Source organism: Engystomops pustulosus, chromosome 5 (genome assembly GCF_040894005.1).
Source record: "Engystomops pustulosus chromosome 5, aEngPut4.maternal, whole genome shotgun sequence".
Classification (NCBI taxonomy): domain Eukaryota; kingdom Metazoa; phylum Chordata; class Amphibia; order Anura; family Leptodactylidae; genus Engystomops; species Engystomops pustulosus.
In genome coordinates, this window is record NC_092415.1 from 3,661,271 (window position 1) to 3,682,882 (window position 21,612).

General features: G+C 46.3%; 2 protein-coding genes across 2 annotated transcripts in view; one reads left to right on the forward strand and one right to left on the reverse strand.

The window, feature by feature from the left end:
- Window positions 1-8,793: 8,793 nt before the first annotated feature.
- Window positions 8,794-21,310, forward strand: LOC140132359 (lymphocyte antigen 6E-like). Its single transcript, XM_072151027.1, has 3 exons — window positions 8,794-8,952; window positions 18,936-19,055; window positions 21,056-21,310. The coding sequence occupies exons 1-3, from the start codon at window positions 8,901-8,903 to the stop codon at window positions 21,262-21,264; spliced, it is 381 nt and encodes a 126-aa protein (XP_072007128.1). The 5' UTR covers window positions 8,794-8,900; the 3' UTR covers window positions 21,265-21,310.
- The window catches only part of EEF1D (eukaryotic translation elongation factor 1 delta), a 34,987-nt gene continuing 25,981 nt past the window's right edge, over window positions 12,607-21,612 (reverse strand). Inside the window, exons 9-11 of the mRNA XM_072151021.1 lie at window positions 12,907-12,935; window positions 12,763-12,830; window positions 12,607-12,683 (exon numbers count right to left, since the gene is read on the reverse strand). Of these exons, the coding sequence (XP_072007122.1) occupies window positions 12,622-12,683; window positions 12,763-12,830; window positions 12,907-12,935 (159 nt within the window). The 3' untranslated portion in view covers window positions 12,607-12,621. The remainder of the gene's footprint in view (window positions 12,684-12,762; window positions 12,831-12,906; window positions 12,936-21,612) is intronic.

Below are 21,612 nucleotides of genomic sequence, written 5' to 3' on the forward strand. Positions count from 1 at the left end.
TGATGGCGGTTGTTCATATAGGCCCCAGGCGCCGCCCGTGCCCCGTATAGGAAGAGCCGCCATTGGGGTCACTGCTTAGTCCGGGTTTGCAATAAATTTATCACAGAGACTGGACACAATCACTCGCTGTATAATGCACCCAGGACAATGTGCCGCACCCTGCACAGTACAGAGGACACTGGACGACGCTATCAGGACCAATGTGTCAGGGAAGGTCATGGGTTACAGTATTCTCCGCTCTGGGATTGTCCTTATCTCCACGTTACCTGCACGTTACCTTATCTGACATCCAGGAGGAGCCACCGCATGATATAACCTCTCCTATATAAAGCACAAAGGAAAAACGAAAAAGATCCAGCTCACCAATCACGCAGTCTGCTTCCAGCGCACGGATACAAGAAGATCCCCATAGACTTAAGGCAACAATGAAAGAGTAGAAAAACCAGCGCTTCCGGAGACGTTTGTGGTATAAAGATGAAAAAATTCTGTTCTTTCTTGTTCCTCTTTAAAATCATAACACGGCAGTGTGCACATACAAGGATACACGGGGTAAATCCAACGCGTTTCGCTCAGACGACACAAGAAAGCTCTCATATATTTGGCCAAACATTTGAATGAGTTTAGCACATACTCCCTAGAACTCAAGGAATACATTCTGATGACAACAGAATTTCTTTTGGAAAACAATTTTTTTATGTTTAACCCCTTAACGCTCTACGCCGTAGCTCTATGGCGCAGAGGTATAAGGGATGTATGAAGAGGGCTCACGGGCTGAGTCCTCTTCATACAAAGGTGGGGGTTTTTGCATAATGCATAAAACCCCCACCGCTAATAACCCGGCTATTAACCCCCCCGTTGCCGCCGGCAAAGTCGCCGGCGGCATTAAAAAGACGGTGGCACGCGGGCGCCGCCATCTTTTTTTCAATCGCCACGCCCCCGAACGTCATCGGGGGCGGCGATCGGTTGCCATGGTAGCCTCGGGTCTTCTTTTGACACGAGGCTATCTGGCAGCTGCAGATTCGTTACAATGAGCCAGTGGCTCATTGTAATGAATGTGCTGCAAAAATGCCATATATTGCAATACAGAAGTATTGCAGTATATGGTAGGAGCGATCTGACCATCTAGGGTTAATGTACCCTAGATGGTCTAAAAGATAGTGAAAAAAAAAAGAAAAAAAAAAGTTTAAAAAATAAAAAAAATTAATAAAATATTAAAAATTCAAATCACCCCCCTTTCCCTAGAACTGATATAAAACATAATAAACAGTAAAAATCACAAACATATTAGGTATCGCCGCGTCCCAAAATGCCCGATATATCAAAATATAAAAACGGTTACGGCCGGCGGTGACCTCCGAGGCGGGAAATGGCGCCCAAATGTCCGAAATGCGACTTTTACACCTTTTTACATAACATAAAAAATGAAATAAAAAATGATCAAAATGTCGCACAGACCTCAAAATGGTAGCAATGAAAACGTCGCCTCATTTCGCAAAAAATGACCCCTCACACATCTCCGTGCGCCAAAGTATGTAAAAGTTATTAGCGTCAGAAGATGGCAAAAAAATTTTTTTCTTTTTTGTACACATTCGTTTAATTTTTGAAAATGTATTAAAACACAATAAAACCTATATAAATTTGGTATCACGCGACCGCACCGAACCAAAGAATAAAGTAGGCATGTTATTTGGAGCGAAGAGTGAAAGTCGTAAAAACTGAGCCCACAAGAACGTGATGCACGTGCATTTTTTTTTAAATTTTTCCACATTTGGAATTTTTTTTCAGCTTCGCAGTACACGGCATGTTAAAATAAATAACATTACGGGAAAGTAAAATTTGTTACGCACAAAATAAGCCCTCACACAGGTCTGTACACGGAAAAATTAAAAAGTTATGGATTTTTGAAAGTGGAGAGCGAGAAATGAGCCGAAAAACCCTCCGTCCTTAAGGGGTTAATAATCACTATTATTTGCAAGTGGAGGGGGCCCCTATGGGGGCTAAATTTTCCCCCTCCCTTGCAAACATTTACATGATACAATGGGAGAAACAGTATATTTTTTTGTGACAACAATCCACACAGGTCGTCTATAGGGTGGTTTGGCCGCTATATAGACGACCTGTTGTGGATTTGGAACGATACTCCACTGGAATTTGAGAAATTTGTTTCCTACCTTAACTCTAATGAGATGAATTTAAAATTCATGCATTTCTTTGGGGGCCTTAGTATAGATTTTTTGGATGTTACTTTGGAAGCTAAAAAGGACATAGTCACAGTATCCCCCTTCCGCAAACAGGTTTCAGGGAACACTATTTTGTTGTCCACGTCGTGCCACCCGAAGCACATCGTGGACAACATCCCCTTCGGGGAATTGATTCGTATCCGCAGAAACAGCTCCACAGATACTATATTTCATCAACATTTAAAGGATTGGGAACATAGGTTACTAGAGAGAAGGTACAGACCGAAGATCTTGTCTTCTGCTAAAAAAAGATTGAGCAACATACAAAGATCCACACTACTGACAGACAAACAACATAATACTTCACATAAAGGAGGTGAGGGTTTGACTCCCATCGCATTCACTACTACATACAGCAATCAGTTTCATCAGATTAAAAAAGTTGTTAATAAATATCTTCCAATTTTGGAACAAGACAATAATTTGAAAATCTGCCTTAAACGGGGAGTACGGTTTAGCTCCAGAAAGGCCCCAACTATTGGGTCTCTGGTGTCCCCAAGTCTATTCACATCCACTGAGAATAACACTAACGACTACTCCTGGTTACATCATGTGGGTAACCACAAATGTGGTCATACACGATGTTTAACATGTGGTTTCTTAGTCACGACCGACACCTTTACATCGTGCACAACGAACATAAGTTACAAAGTACAGACATACGTGAATTGTAACACCTCCTACATGATATACCTCATTACATGCATTGTTTGTAATAAACAATACGTAGGATGCACCAACAAGGATCAGAAAGCATCTCTCTGACATTAGGAACACTAATCTAACTAATATCTCTGCGGCTTCTAAACATTTCCGAAACATCCATCATGGGGACACCAGTTCCTTTAAGTGGATGGGCATAGAAAAGGTGAAAAGACCAACTAGAGGTGGTGACCACAAGAAAAAGCTGATGAATAGGGAAACCTATTGGATGTTTCTTTTAAAAACCACAGAACCGTTCGGTTTGAACCTAAGACAGGATTTAATCCTGTGCTATTAGAGGTTCCAGGCAGTTTACACCATATGCACCTTTTTTCTTATGTGACTTATATACGCCAGTAGTGCATCACATAGTTTGTGTAGGTATAGGCTCGGACTCATGTACCTGCATTATATCGATCAGGTAGTGAATAGCCCGTGCATTCTAATATGATTGTTTTCTTGCATGTATACACATTTCCTTCTTGTTAATTAGCGATTGGGTCCAGAGGGTAACTCATGTTTGGCCGCATAAGTCATTTTTTACTGGGTTCCGAGTGTCAGTGCGCCATGTATATATATATTTATTTCTTCATATCTTGTACTTGATATCATACATTAGTTCAATACAGGTGCGCATTATTGTCTTTTTCCACATAATTCCTTTTTCAGGTTGGTTTTAACGAGTGTAATTATGTTTTTAACTTACCACGCCGTTGTTTTGTTAGGGGGTGTGACTGCCCCGATCATGTGATCCAGTCACGTGACCGTCACATTCCGTGTCCGTCATGTGATTTGGGGGCGTGGTCGTGATGTCACACGCCACTGAACAGCGCGAGGTTTAAATAGAGGTAAGAACTTCTTGTAGATGTATCCATGACTAAGCTCGTCTGAGCGAAACGCGTTGGATTTACCCCGTGTATCCTTGTATGTGCACACTGCCGTGACATGATTTTAAAGAGGAACAAATAAAAGAACAGAATTTTTTCATCTTTATACCACAAACGTCTCCGGAAGCGCTGGTTTTTCTACTCTTTCAACTTCTCCTATATATACATATCTATATACAGGGAGAGCACAGCGCACCATGGCCTCATACACAAGCCTCCTCCTGGGGGTCATCCTCTGCACCGCCACAGGTAACACCCCACACCTGACCTATAACAGGCTGAGATACACTCCAAGGTATCACACAAGATGGGATTAGATACACAGCTCAGCAGACAGTATCACACAGGAGAGGATTAGATACACAGCTCAGCAGACAGTATCACACAGGATAGGATTAGATACACAGCTCAGCAGACAGTATCACACAGGAGTAGATTAGATACACAGCTCAGCAGACTGTATCACACAGGATAGTATTAGATACACAGCTCAGCAGACTGTATCACACAAGATGGGATTAGATACACAGCTCAGCAGACAGTATCACACAGGAGAGGATTAGATACACAGCTCAGCAGACAGTATCACACAGGATAGGATTAGATACACAGCTCAGCAGACAGTATCACACAGGATGGGATTAGATACACAGCTCAGCAGTATCACACAGGATAGTATTAGATACACAGCTCAGCAGACAGTATCACACAGGATAGTATTAGATACATAGCTCAGCAGACAGTATCACACAGGAGTAGATTAGATACATGGCTCAGCAGTCAGTATCACACAGGAGAGGATTAGATACACAGCTCAGCAGACTGTATCACACAGGATAGGATTAGATACACAGCTCAGCAGTATCACACAGGATAGTATTAGATACATAGCTCAGCAGACAGTATCACACAGGAGTAGATTAGATACATGGCTCAGCAGTCAGTATCACACGGGAGAGGATTAGATACACCGCTCAGCAGACAGTATCACACAGGATGGGATTATATACACAGCTCAGTAGGCAGTATCACACCGGAGAGGATTAGATACACAGCTCAGCAGGCAGTATCACACAGGAGAGGATTAGATACACAGCTCAGCAGGCAGTATCACACAGGAGTAGATTAGATACACAGCTCAGCAGACTGTATCACACAGGATAGTATTAGATACACAGCTCAGCAGACTGTATCACACAAGATGGGATTAGATACACAGCTCAGCAGACAGTATCACACAGGAGAGGATTAGATACACAGCTCAGCAGACAGTATCACACAGGATAGGATTAGATACACAGCTCAGCAGACAGTATCACACAGGATGGGATTAGATACACAGCTCAGCAGTATCACACAGGATAGTATTAGATACACAGCTCAGCAGACAGTATCACACAGGATAGTATTAGATACATAGCTCAGCAGACAGTATCACACAGGAGTAGATTAGATACATGGCTCAGCAGTCAGTATCACACAGGAGAGGATTAGATACACAGCTCAGCAGACTGTATCACACAGGATAGGATTAGATACACAGCTCAGCAGACTGTATCACACAGGAGAGGATTAGATACACCGCTCAGCAGACAGTATCACACAGGATGGGATTAGATACACAGCTCAGTAGGCAGTATTGTTTGGTTTCTGTATCTTGATGTCCCTGATCTGGAGGCAGGAAGTTACAATGTTTCTGCTGTGATGTTCCGTGTTTCTGTCAATCACAGACTTTCAATACGGTCAACGTCACAATAATCACCGACATCACAAATACAACCGCACATGGAAGGAGACATCACAAATACAACCGCACATGGAAGGAGACATCACAAATACAACCGCACATGGAAGGAGACATCACAAATAAAACCGCACATGGAAGGAGACATCACAAATACAACCGCACATGGAAGGAGACATCACAAATACAACCGCACATGGAAGGAGACATCACAAATACAACCGCACATGGAAGGAGACATCACAAATACAACCGCACATGGAAGGAGACATCACAAATACAACCGCACATGGAAGGAGACATCACAAATACAACCGCACATGGAAGGAGACATCACAAATACAACCGCACATGGAAGGAGTCATCACAAATACAACCGCACATGGAAGGAGACATCACAAATACAACCGCACATGGAAGGAGACATCACAAATACAACCGCACATGGAAGGAGACATCACAAATACAACCGCACATGGAAGGAGACATCACAAATACAACCGCACATGGAAGGAGACATCACAAATACAACCGCACATGGAAGGAGACATCACAAATACAACCGCACATGGAAGGAGACATCACAAATACAACCGCACATGGAAGGAGACATCACAAATACAACCGCACATGGAAGGAGACATCACAAATACAACCGCACATGGAAGGAGACATCACAAATACAACCGCACATGGAAGGAGACATCACAAATACAACCGCACATGGAAGGAGACATCACAAATACAACCGCACATGGAAGGAGACATCACAAATACAACCGCACATGGAAGGAGACATCACAAATACAACCGCACATGGAAGGAGTCATCACAAATACAACCGCACATGGAAGGAGACATCACAAATACAACCGCACATGGAAGGAGACATCACAAATACAACCGCACATGGAAGGAGACATCACAAATACAACCGCACATGGAAGGAGACATCACAAATACAACCGCACATGGAAGGAGACATCACAAATACAACCGCACATGGAAGGAGACATCACAAATACAACCGCACATGGAAGGAGACATCACAAATACAACCGCACATGGAAGGAGACATCACAAATACAACCGCACATGGAAGGAGACATCACAAATACAACCGCACATGGAAGGAGACATCACAAATACAACCGCACATGGAAGGAGACATCACAAATACAACCGCACATGGAAGGAGACATCACAAATACAACCGCACATGGAAGGAGACATCACAAATACAACCGCACATGGAAGGAGACATCACAAATACAACCGCACATGGAAGGAGACATCACAAATACAACCGCACATGGAAGGAGACATCACAAATACAACCGCACATGGAAGGAGACATCACAAATACAACCGCACATGGAAGGAGACATCACAAATACAACCGCACATGGAAGGAGACATCACAAATACAACCGCACATGGAAGGAGTCATCACAAATACAACCGCACATGGAAGGAGACATCACAAATACAACCGCACATGGAAGGAGACATCACAAATACAACCGCACATGGAAGGAGACATCACAAATACAACCGCACATGGAAGGAGACATCACAAATACAACCGCACATGGAAGGAGACATCACAAATACAACCGCACATGGAAGGAGTCATCACAAATACAACCGCACATGGAAGGAGACATCACAAATACAACCGCACATGGAAGGAGACATCACAAATACAACCGCACATGGAAGGAGACATCACAAATACAACCGCACATGGAAGGAGACATCACAAATACAACCGCACATGGAAGGAGACATCACAAATACAACCGCACATGGAAGGAGACATCACAAATACAACCGCACATGGAAGGAGACATCACAAATACAACCGCACATGGAAGGAGACATCACAAATACAACCGCACATGGAAGGAGACATCACAAATACAACCGCACATGGAAGGAGACATCACAAATACAACCGCACATGGAAGGAGACATCACAAATACAACCGCACATGGAAGGAGACATCACAAATACAACCGCACATGGAAGGAGACATCACAAATACAACCGCACATGGAAGGAGACATCACAAATACAACCGCACATGGAAGGAGACATCACAAATACAACCGCACATGGAAGGAGACATCACAAATACAACCGCACATGGAAGGAGACATCACAAATACAACCGCACATGGAAGGAGTCATCACAAATACAACCGCACATGGAAGGAGTCGGCACAGAACCGGCTCAGAGAAGATGCCACTAAAATGATGGATATTGTGGAAACTACAGCGGATCCCTTGTTGCTTCCTAGAAACTATTCTCTTTACTTCTCAATCCTACATCCGGGGATCTGGCACCGCCGTGGGGACCAGTTTTGTGTCATATTGGGAAGAACTGGTCACCAGCCCAATGTCACTGCCTGAACCCGAAATACCGGCCCTGGAGGCAGTTATACAGGTATTTGGATGTTTTGTGATCCCCCATCAGGGTTTGCCCTTTGTCCCTTCGGGGTTGGGCCGGTTACCCAGCAATGAGACAAGTGTTGGATTCTACAGGTAAGAACTGACCCTTGTATTGTAAAACCTCCAATCGTGTCGCTGATCTGTAGGAATTTACATAAATGTTTCCGTTTTGCACTCGGCCCCGGGGGTCACATTCTCACACACCTCCCGTATCTGTTACCTGTAGAGTTACTTCTGTGGAGTTCATTCTCCAGGGTTTCCTAATCTAATCTTTGTTACATGTTCATGGCTGTACATTTCTCCCGTCCTCTGGGTGACAGTAACTCCTCGTCTCCCATTCTATTGTCTCTGTTACTTTGTGTCTAATCCTATTGTTGAGGTTCTACTTGTGGCCTCTATATGAACACACAGCGATGCACAATCCCAATCGTTATTGGATACAAGACTCTGTGATGGACAAGTCCCCGGGTTGGATTTTCCGGACACTTTTTAGATATTGTACAAGACCAGATGATACGGGGAACGCATTCCCAGGGCGAGTAACGACGGAGAAATTACGGATGATTATCCCGGATTTGGAGCGTTACAATGTGCAATAATCCAGTGTATCAATCACTTATACTGCAGAGACCAGCGAGGATGGCCAGGGAGAACAGCCGCTGTATCCAGCAGCAATACACAGAAGTGTCACTGACATTTATCTGCTACAGGTTTTTCCTCTCTGGGATTCTCTTCATTCTCCACGCTACCCGCATCATCGTCTTATATAACATACAGGAGGAGACGACAAACACAACTATATACATCTATATACAGGAGGGGACGCAGAACACCACTATATACATCTATATACAGGGAGAGCACAGCGCACCATGGCCTCATACACAAGCCTCCTCCTGGGGGTCATCCTCTGCGCCACCACAGGTAAGACCCCACACCTGCCCTATAACAGGCTGAGATACTCCAAGGTATCACACAGGATGGGATTAGATACACAGCTCAGCAGACAGTATCACACAGGAGAGGATTAGATACACAGATCAGCAGACAGTATCACACAGGATGGGATTAGATACACAGCGCAGTACCACACAGGATAGGATTAGATACATAGATCAGCAGACAGTATCACACAGGATAGGATTAGATACACAGCTCAGCCCCCAGTACCACACAGGATAGGATTAGATACACAGATCAGCAGACAGTATCACACAGGATAGGATGAGATACACAGCTCAGCAGTCAGTATCACACAGGATAGGATTAGATACACAGCTCAGCAGACAGTATCACACAGGATGAGATTAGATACACAGCTCAGCAGACAGTATCACACAGGATAGGATTAGATACACAGCTCAGCAGACAGTATCACACAGGATAGGATTAGATACACAGCTCAGCAGTCAGTATCACACAGGATAGGATTACATACACAGCTCAGCAGACCGTATCACACAGGATAGGATTAGATACACAGCTCAGCAGACAGTATCACACAGGATAGGATTAGATACACAGCTCAGCAGACAGTATCACACAGGAGAGGATTAGATACACAGCTCAGCAGTCAGTAACACACATGATAGGATTAGATACACAGCTCAGCAGACAGTATCACACGGGATAGGATTAGATACACAGCTCAGCCCCCAGTACCACACAGGATAGGATTAGATACACAGATCAGCAGACAGTATCACACAGGATGAGATTAGATACATAGCTCAGCAGACAGTATCACACAGGAGAGGATTAGATACACAGCTCAGCAGACAGTATCACACAGGATAGGATTAGATACACAGCTCAGCAGACAGTATCACACAGGATAGGATTAGATACACAGCTCAGCAGACAGTATCACACAGGAGAGGATTAGATACACGGCTCAGCAGACAGTATCACACAGGAGAGGATTAGATACACAGCTCAGCAGACAGTATCACACAGGATAGGATTAGATACACAGCTCAGGAGACAGTATCACACAGGATAGGATTAGATACACAGCTCAGCAGACAGTATCACACAGGATAGGTTTAGATACACGGCTCAGCAGTCAGTATCACACAGGAGAGGATTAGATACACAGCTCAGCAGTCAGTATCACACAGGATAGGATTAGATACACGGCTCAGCAGACAGAATCACACAGGATGGGATTAGATACACAGCTCAGCAGACAGTATCACACAGGATAGGATTAGATACACAGCTCAGCAGGCAGTATCACACAGGATAGGATTAGATACACAGCTCAGCAGTCAGTATCACACAGGATAGGATTAGATACACAGCTCAGCAGTCAGTATCACACAGGATAGGATTAGATACACCGCTCAGCAGACAGTATCACACAGGATAGGATTAGATACACAGCTCAGCAGACAGTATCACACAGGATAGGATTAGATACACGGCTCAGCAGTCAGTATCACACAGGAGAGGATTAGATACACAGCTCAGCAGTCAGTATCACACAGGATAGGATTAGATACACGGCTCAGCAGACAGAATCACACAGGAGAGGATTAGATACACAGCTCAGTAGTCAGTATCACACAGGATAGGATTAGATACACAGCTCAGCAGTCAGTATCACACAGGAGAGGATTAGATACACAGCTCAGCAGTATCACACAGGAGAGGATTAGATACACAGCTCAGCAGTATCACACAGGAGAGGATTAGATACACAGCTCAGCAGTCAGTATCACACAGGATAGGATTAGATACACAGCTCAGCAGTCAGTATCACACAGGATAGGATTAGATACACAGCTCAGCAGCACAGTATCACACAGGATAGGATTAGATACACCGTTCAGCAGACAGTGTTACACATGATGGGATTAGATACACAGCTCAGCAGACCATATCACACAGGATAGGATTAGATACACAGCTCAGCAGTCAGTATCACACAGGATAGTATTAGATACACGGCTCAGCAGACAGAATCACACAGGATGGGATTAGATACACAGCTCAGCAGGCAGTATCACACAGGATAGGATTAGATACACAGCTCAGCAGTCAGTATCACACAGGATAGGATTAGATACACAGCTCAGCAGGCAGTATCACACAGGATAGGATTAGATACACAGCTCAGCAGACTGTATCACACAGGATAGGATTAGATACACAGCTCAGCAGGCAGTATCACACAGGATAGGATTAGATACACAGCTCAGCAGGCAGTATCACACAGGATAGGATTAGATACACAGCTCAGCAGGCAGTATCACACAGGATAGGATTAGATACACAGCTCAGCAGTCAGTATCACACAGGATAGGATTAGATACACAGCTCAGCAGGCAGTATCACACAGGATAGGATTAGATACACAGCTCAGCAGTCAGTATCACACAGGATAGGATTAGATACACAGCTCAGCAGTCAGTATCACACAGGATAGGATTAGATACACAGCTCAGCAGACAGTATCACACAGGATAGGATTAGATACACCGTTCAGCAGACAGTATTACACATGATGGGATTAGATACACAGCTCAGCAGACCATATCACACAGGATAGGATTAGATACACAGCTCAGCAGACCGTATCACACAGGATAGGATTAGATACACAGCTCAGCAGTCAGTATCACACAGGATAGTATTAGATACACGGCTCAGCAGACAGAATCACACAGGATGGGATTAGATACACAGCTCAGCAGACAGTATCACACAGGATAGGATTAGATACACAGCTCAGCAGGCAGTATCACACAGGATAGGATTAGATACACAGCTCAGCAGTCAGTATCACACAGGATAGGATTACATACACAGCTCAGCAGTCAGTATCACACAGGATAGGATTAGATACACCGCTCAGCAGACAGTATCACACATGATGGGATTAGATACACAGCTCAGCAGACAGTATCACACAGGATAGGATTAGATACACAGCTCAGCAGACAGTATCACACAGGATAGGATTAGATACACAGATCAAGGAGTACAATAGGTGGGTGAACGTGTGTTCCCAACCTCTTCCACCTAGTGGAGCATATAAGGAAGTACACGTGGTGGAGAGCTGTGTTAAGAGATAAATTTTATTGGAATCAAAACAGTGAAATCCACACGTAGTGGAGAATCAAAAGGATAAATGTATTGATACAAAGACCGACAGGGAAGAGCGAAGGTTGGGCTATGGTGATTAGCCCAATCAGGTGTGTGGGGTATGGGGTCCCTATCAAACCCTACCGAGGTGGGGTCGGGACCTGATGTGCCCTGCTTGGAATGCCTAAACTCGGGGCCACAACCCTATGCGGCTGCCGCCCCGACTGGAACCTCACCCTTCGCTCGGTCACCTGACCCTACTATAGGTGGGGAGAGGGAGAGGTGTACCAGGATACATGAAGGGAGGGGAGAGTGGCCTTACGTCCTAGTTGGTCAAAGGTCAAGTGGGTGAGTCCTAAGCGGTCAGAGGACAGTAATAGAAGCAAGGGGAGATCGTACTGGTTCGTAGGGAGACAGTACTGGTCTAGGTACCCGGATAAAGACAAGAGAAAGCGTGGATAAGCAATTCTCCAGGAAGGCAAAATTATTGGAGTTTCTTGTAGGTCAGGATTCCCTACATGCCATGTTTCGCCTATATGATATAGGCTCCTCAGGGGAAATGTGACCTGTTGGGAGAATCAGATGCCGCATAAGCATATGAGTGTGACTGGGGCTGAGTAAGTGTGGATAATAAGGAGCACTTACCAGGATTATGGGTGATTGTCGGGGATCGGGTAACCGGGATGTGCTTGTATGCACAATGGACCAAGTGTCTGTGGATGGTAAGGTACAATGAATGGCCAATGTGCTAGTGATGTGGGCTGAAATAGGCATGAAAATCGTTCTTACCTTGTTAGGAAAGTTTTTGGGGCAGGAAGATATCGATGCAGTGAGGCACTGGTTGCCTGCCGCCAGGTGGCACAGTGGTGTCGTGCTGGTGCGCTGAGTTAGGAGCGTCCAGATGCGAGGAGTCAGTGGAACTGCACTCGCGGTGGGAAAATGCCGGTATCGACGTCGCCTTAAGAGCGCGTCGGGTGCCCTCCCCCGGGCGGAGCAGTGGGCGGGATTGTGGCCGGATTAGGGCTACAACAAAGTGGCGCCCGTGCTGCGCATGCGCGCCGGGCAGACGGGAGCTAGGACGTTCTAAGGAGAAGAGGGGGCGCGGAAAAGGGGCGTCGCCAGGCGACTGTGAGGACGCGAGGCGGTAGGTGGTACTTCGACGCGTGCTCCGGCATGCCCCCGCTCCCCCTAGTGGTGTCCAGCAAGAACCGTCTGATCGCACGGCATGGGTCCCATGTCGTCAGGATCTAGGTAAATGGAGACATGGAAAAATGGGATAATTAGATAATGGGGGAGGGGTAAAGGATGGGGTGAGAGATTCACCGGGTGAATAATAAGGGATAGGTCCGTGGACCTAAAGAGAGGGTTTTTTTGTCCCAGCCCAAGATTGGGAGGGAAAAACCCCAAGAGGATTTAGACTGGTTTTCTTGGTAGAAGAACAGGATGAACAGTTAATGGAGGGTGGTGCCAATATTATGCTGAATGGGGAAGGTATCGAGTAGTGGTACTGCTGTAATCGGAGTGATGGCTATGGAGGTGCCTGATGGACTCACATAAAGCAGGTGAAATTCAGTTGTTCGTTGAGGCCTGAGGGAGTGACTGTTTTAAGGCGATAGATCCATTGTGCTTCCTTCTGAAGCAGGATACGGTCCCATTCTCCTCCCGCCCACTGCTCCGCCCGGGGGAGGGCACCCGACGCGCTCTTAAGGCGACGTCGATACCGGCATTTTCCCACCGCGAGTGCAGTTCCACTGACTCCTCGCATCTGGACGCTCCTAACTCAGCGCACCAGCACGACACCACTGTGCCACCTGGCGGCAGGCAACCAGTGCCTCACTGCATCGATATCTTCCTGCCCCAAAAACTTTCCTAACAAGGTAAGAACGATTTTCATGCCTATTTCAGCCCACATCACTAGCACATTGGCCATTCATTGTACCTTACCATCCACAGACACTTGGTCCATTGTGCATACAAGCACATCCCGGTTACCCGATCCCCGACAATCACCCATAATCCTGGTAAGTGCTCCTTATTATCCACACTTACTCAGCCCCAGTCACACTCATATGCTTATGCGGCATCTGATTCTCCCAACAGGTCACATTTCCCCTGAGGAGCCTATATCATATAGGCGAAACATGGCATGTAGGGAATCCTGACCTACAAGAAACTCCAATAATTTTGCCTTCCTGGAGAATTGCTTATCCACGCTTTCTCTTGTCTTTATCCGGGTACCTAGACCAGTACTGTCTCCCTACGAACCAGTACGATCTCCCCTTGCTTCTATTACTGTCCTCTGACCGCTTAGGACTCACCCACTTGACCTTTGACCAACTAGGACGTAAGGCCACTCTCCCCTCCCTTCATGTATCCTGGTACACCTCTCCCTCTCCCCACCTATAGTAGGGTCAGGTGACCGAGCGAAGGGTGAGGTTCCAGTCGGGGCGGCAGCCGCATAGGGTTGTGGCCCCGAGTTTAGGCATTCCAAGCAGGGCACATCAGGTCCCGACCCCACCTCGGTAGGGTTTGATAGGGACCCCATACCCCACACACCTGATTGGGCTAATCACCATAGCCCAACCTTCGCTCTTCCCTGTCGGTCTTTGTATCAATACATTTATCCTTTTGATTCTCCACTACGTGTGGATTTCACTGTTTTGATTCCAATAAAATTTATCTCTTAACACAGCTCTCCACCACGTGTACTTCCCTAGATACACAGATCAGCAGACCATATCACACAGGATAGGATTAGATACACAGCTCAGCAGTATCACACAGGAGAGGATTAGATACACAGCTCAGCAGTATCACACAGGATAGGATTAGATACACAGCTCAGCAGACAGTATCACACAGGATAGGATTAGATACACAGCTCAGCAGTATCACACAGGATAGGATTAGATACACAGCTCAGCAGACAGTATCACACATGATAGGATTAGATACACAGCTCAGCAGACAGTATCACACAGGAGAGGATTAGATACACAGCTCAGCAGTCTGTATCACACAGGATAGGATTAGATACACAGCTCAGCAGACCATATCACACAGGAGAGGATTAGATACACAGCTCAGCAGACAGTATCACACATGATAGGATTAGATACACAGCTCAGCAGACAGTATCACACAGGAGAGGATTAGATACACAGCTCAGCAGTCAGTATCACACAGGATAGGATTAGATACACCGTTCAGCAGACAGTATCACACAGGATAGGATTAGATACACAGCTCAGCAGACAGTATCACACAGGATAGGATTAGATACACCGTTCAGCAGTCAGTATCACACATGATGGGATTAGATACACAGCTCAGCAGACCATATCACACAGGATAGGATTAGATACACAGCTCAGCAGACAGTATCACACAGGAGAGGATTAGATACACAGCTCAGCAGACAGTATCACACAGGATAGGATTAGATACATGGCTGATTTGAGGGGGTGGGGGAGGGTGTTCCATTCACTTTGATTGGTGTCTTGGATAAGCACAGCGCTTTTATTGTCAGTGAATGGGAGTCCCGGTGATACCCACCGCTGTGCTCAGAAATTACTCCGACCACTCCGATGGACTTTAATGAACTTTTCTGGATTGTTAGTGGTCTTGTTCTTGTGATCGGTGGGGGTCCCATTAGTTGGCACCTTGTTATATCCTATCCTGTGCTTAGAGGATAACTTAAAAACTTGGGAGCCCCCCTTTAATGTCTAGAAAGCAAATCGTTTGCTCCTCCATCGAGGAAAAGCTCCTCCCACCACTGGGGACGAGAGCGAAACAAGACCCCAACCCTGTAAATGAATGTAGAAAAACAGTTATGTATCAACAAAAAATGTGCAAAATCACAGAGTAAACACTAGAAATAACTGGTCCGAAGGATCGGTGGGAACTCGTTCAGTGTTCAGGTCCCGGCCACACATTGCGGGTTCAGGTCCCTGAACCCAGATTTTAGCCAATGATATGACGGCAATCGATGATCAGGAGTGCATTATATCCCTAAGGCGAGTTGAGCCTCTTGCCTCAGGCAACACCATCCGTAGCAAGATGGTGGCAGCATCAGGGGCGCAGTCACCTGCCATAAAGCAGGACCTGACACCTAAAAATAGTGATACACTGCATTAGAGGGTAACACTCGCCCTGGTGCCAGCAATGATCACAGCTGTTACCAGTTTTAGGTCGATAGACCTGTACAATTCCCTAATGATTACATTATATCAGTTGTTCATGTCTGCGCTGATGTTCTATCAGATTCTTCTATCCGGATTGTGGAGGGTATAAGGAGGGTATAAGAAGGGTATGAGGAGGGTATGAGGAGGGTATGGGGAGGGTATAAGAAGGGTATAAGGAGGGTATCAGGAGGGTATGAGGAGGGTATGAGGAGGGTATAAGGAGGGTATGAGGAGGGTATAAGGAGGGTATGAGGAGGGTATAAGGAGGGTATGAGGAGGGTATAAGGAGGGTATAAGGAGGGTATGAGGAGGGTATGGGGAGGGTATGGGGAGGGTATGAGGAGGGTATAAGGAGGGTATGAGGAGGGTATAAGGAGGGTATAAGGAGGGTATAAGGAGGGTATGGGGAGGGTATGGGGAGGGTATGAGGAGGGTATAAGGAGGGTATAAGGAGGGTATGAGGAGGGTATGAGGAGGGTATGGGGAGGGTATAAGAAGGGTATGAGGAGGGTATGGGGAGGGTATGAGGAGGGTATGAGGAGGGTATAAGGAGGGTATGAGGAGGGTATAAGAAGGGTATAAGGAGGGTATGAGGAGGGTATGAGGAGGGTATAAGGAGGGTATAAGGAGGGTATGAGGAGGGTATGAGGAGGGTATGAGGAGGGTATAAGGAGGGTATAAGGAGGGTATGAGGAGGGTATAAGGAGGGTATGAGGAGGGTATAAGGAGGGTATGAGGAAGGTATGAGGAGGGTATGGGGAGGGTATAAGAAGGGTATAAGGAGGGTATGAGGAGGGTATAAGGAGGGTATGAGGAGGGTATGAGGAGGGTATAAGGAGGGTATGAGGAGGGTATGGGGAGGGTATGAGGAGGGTATAAGGAGGGTATGAGGAGGGTATGAGGAGGGTATGGGGAGGGTATAAGGAGGGTATAAGGAGGGTATAAGGAGGGTATGAGGAGGGTATGAGGAGGGTATGAGGAGGGTATGAGGAGGGTATAAGGAGGGTATGGGGAGGGTATGGGGAGGGTATAAGAAGGGTATAAGGAGGGTATAAGGAGGGTATGAGGAGGGTATGAGGAGGGTATAAGGAGGGTATGAGGAGGGTATGAGGAGGGTATAAGGAGGGTATGAGGAGGGTATACGGAGGGTATGAGGAGGGTATGAGGAGGGTGTGAGGAGGGTATACGGAGGGTATAAAAAGGGTATGAGGAGGGTATACGGAGGGTATACGGAGGGTATGAGGAGGGTATACGGAGGGTATACGGAGGGTATAAGGAGGGTATACGGAGGGTATGAGGAGGGTATACGGAGGGTATGAGGAGGGTATACGGAGGGTATAAGGAAGGTATAAAGAGGGTATACGAAGGGTATACGGAGGGTACAAGGAGGGTATATGGAGGGTATACGGACGGTATAACGAAGGTATAAGGAGGGTATACAGAGGGTATAAGGAGGGTATGAGGAGGGTATAAAGAGGGTATGAGGAGGGTATAAGGAGGGTATGAGGAGGGTATAAGGAGGGTATGAGGAGGGTATAAGGAGGGAATACGGAGGGTATACGGAGGGTATACGGAGGGTACAAGGAGGGTATATGGAGGGTATACAGAGGGTATAAGGAAGGTATAAGGAGGGTATACAGAGGGTATAAGGAGGGCATGAGGAGGGTATAAGGAGGGCATGAGGAGGGTATACGGAGGGTATAAGGAAGGTATACGGAGGGTATAAGGGGGGTATAAGGAAGGTATAAGGAGGGTATACGGAGGGTATGAGGAGGGTATATGGAGGGTATACGGAGGGTATGAGGAGGGTATACGGAGGGTATAAGGAAGGTATAAGGAGGGTATACGGAGGGTATGAGGAGGGTATACGGAGGGTATAAGGAGGGTATAAGGAGGGTATACGGAGGGTATAAGGGGGGTATAAGGAGGGTATACGGAGGGTATAAGGAGGGTATATGGAGGGTGTGAGGAGGGTATACGGAGGGTATACGGAAGGTATAAGGAGGGTATAAGGAGCGTATGAGGAGGGTATGAGGAGGGTATACGGAGGGTATAAGGAGGGAATACGGAGGGTATACGGAGGGTGTGAGGAGGGTATACGGAGGGTATACGGAAGGTATAAGGAGCGTATGAGGAGGGTATGAGGAGGGTATGAGGAGGGTATGAGGAGGGTATACGGAGGGTATAAGGAGGGTATACAGAGGGTATAAGGAAGTTATAAGGAGGGTATACGGAGGGAGGGGGTTCCCATGGTTTCTTTTCCTGGACCTGAACCCAGAGTTCGGTGACATAAATTTTTAAAAATATTTTTTTTATTATTTCTTTGTTTATTTTTTGTATTGTTATGTCATTATTTCGGGTACTTCCCCGGTCCAGGTGACTGCCCCGTTGGGCATTGAAATCCGGGTCCCCATTTACGGTACATTAATGGGGTTCGTGTCGGATCAAAGTTCGGACCAAAATCCTGGTCTTGAACTCAATTTTGTCACGAAATTCGGATGCACCCATTGAATCAGAATTTCAACCAACCCGCTCATCTCTAGTCATCAGACATGTCAGGGTGTGATACGCAGATCAGGATGGGCTTAGATACACGGCCGTATGTAATCGCTGCTTCTCCTCTTTTTCCCACAGCTCACGCTCTGCATTGTTACACCTGTAACTTACAATCCGACAACAACAACTGCCTGACAGCAACAAACTGCAGCCACAACGAGACGTCCTGCGCAACAAACATGATCTCAGGAGCTATCGGTGAGTTCATCATCTCAGTTTTATATTCTTGGGGTCCCAGGAGTGGTGCATTTACAGCCAACTGCTGATACACCAGCACCAGGCATACCCCTGCTCTCTACACTGTGATTTATGATACACCAGCACCAGACATACCCCTGCTCTCTGCACTGAGATTTATGATACACCAGCACCAGACATACCCCTGCTCTCTGCACTGAGATTTATAATACACCAACACCAGACATACCCCTGCTCTCTACACTGAGATTTATGATGCACCAATACCAGATATACCCCTGCTCTCTGCACTGAAATCTATGATACTTCCTGCTCTCTGCACTGAGATTACAGATACACCAGCACCAGACATACCCCTGCTCTCTACACTGAGATTTATGATACACCAGCACCAGACATACCCCTGCTCCCTGCACTGAGATTTATGATACACCAATACCAGATATACCCCTGCTCTCTGCACTGAAATCTATGATACTTCCTGCTCTCTGCACTGAGATTTATGATACACCAGCACCAGACATACCCCTGCTCTCTACACTGAGATTTATGATACACCAGCACCAGACATACCCCTGCTCCCTGCACTGAGATTTATGATACACCAGCACCAGACATACCCCTGCTCCCTGCACTGAAATCTATGATACACTAGCACCAGACATAGCCCTGCTCACTGCACCGTGATTCATGATACACCAGCACCAGACATACCCCTGCGCTCTACACTGAGATTTATGATACACCAATACCAGATATACCCCTGCTCTCTGCACTGAAATCTATGATACTTCCTGCTCTCTGCACTGAGATTACAGATACACCAGCACCAGACATACCCCTGCTCTCTACACTGAGATTTATGATACACCAGCACCAGACATACCCCTGCTCTCTACACTGAGATTTATGATACACCAGCACCAGACATACCCCTGCTCCCTGCACTGAGATTTATGATACACCAGCACCAGACATACCCCTGCTCCCTGCACTGAAATCTATGATACACCAGCACCAGACATAGCCCTGCTCACTGCACCGTGATTCATGATACAACAGCACCAGACATACCTCTGCTCCCTGCACTGAGATTTATGATACACCAGCACCAGACATACCCCTGCTCTCTGCACTGAGATTTATAATACACAAGCACCAGACATACCCCTGCTCCCTGCTCTGAGATTTATGATACACCAGCACCAGACATACCCCTGCGCTCTACACTGTGATTCATGATACACCAGCACCAGACATACCCCTGCTCTCTGCCCTGAGATTTATAATACACCAGCACCAGACATACCCCTGCTCTCTGCCCTGAGATTTATAATACACCAGCACCAGACATACCCCTGCTCTCTGCACTGAGATTTATAATACACCAGCACCAGACATACCCCTGCTCTCAGCACTGAGATTTATGATACACCAACACCAGACATACCCCTGCTCTCTGCACTAAGATTTATAATACACCAACACCAGACATACCCCTGCTCTCTGCCCTGAGATTTATGATACACCAGCACCAGCGTACCCCTGCTCTCTACTCTGCAATTTATGATACACCAGCACCAGACATAGCCCTGCTCCCTGCACTGAGATTTATGATAAAGTAGACATACTCCCGCTCTCTTTATAATATTCTTCCCCAAGATGCCACATTAGACACGTTGTGCTATAGTGTAGATAAGTGCTCTCTATAACATATATTTTTGGAGGAGAGGGGCTTGTTCATCAAAACAGTGGACCTTGTGCTAGCGCTGAATTGGTAGGTCCTTTGATAGTAAAAGCTACAAATGATTCATGACTGGGGGGTTGGAGGAGAATTTGTGTGGAGATAGCTGAACATTTGCCCTTAGGCCCCTAAATCTTGAGCTACAACCCTGGGCCTGAGAGGTGCCCTCATTCATCTACAGCCAGGTAGTCATAACCCCACCCACTGATCACATGACTAGGAGAAGCCAATTAACATATTTCTCACTTATTCTCAGCCGGGATCTCGTATATGAGCATCACCAAGACTTGTATCGCATCCTGCACATCCGGCAGTGACAGCTTTGCTGGATTCATCACCTCCACCTCCTGCTGCTCCACCGACCTGTGTAACGCCAACAGCAGCACCAGCACCAAGCCCGGCTGTGCCGCCATCATCCTGGCGCTGGGAGCCATCCTCACCATCCTGAAGAGCTCCGCGCTGTGACCTCAGACCTGTGACACTACATAGGAATAAAGATGGAGGAACCTCAGTCATGTCTCATTCATCATTCATGACCTCTGCTTGCTGTCAGTGAACAGAATTTTTCTTCTTCACATCTAGAGCCCTAAAATCTATCCTCCTCAAATATTTCTTATAGCTGAGGGTTTGTTACTGTTGTATCAGTCAATCCTTGAGTGGTAAACATGTTGTACTCCAGGACTACTGATATATTCCTATGCGCATCTGTGGTTCCGTTACTGTGTTGCAGCTCAGATCCCTTTGAAGTGAATGTGAACTGAGCTACAGTAAAATACCCCTGCTCTCTACACTGCGATTTATGATACACCAACA

What these genes read in the sequence shown, in the direction of transcription:
- LOC140132359 (XM_072151027.1), top strand. Translation starts at nt 8,901, where the DNA reads ATGGCCTCATACACAAGCCTCCTCCTGGGGGTCATCCTCTGCGCCACC. An exon ending in CATCCTCTGCGCCACCACAG is followed by an intron (nt 8,953 to 18,935) that starts GTAAGACCCCAC and finishes TTTTTCCCACAG; the next exon opens with CTCACGCTCTGCATTGTTAC. An exon ending in CATGATCTCAGGAGCTATCG is followed by an intron (nt 19,056 to 21,055) that starts GTGAGTTCATCA and finishes ACTTATTCTCAG; the next exon opens with CCGGGATCTCGTATATGAGC.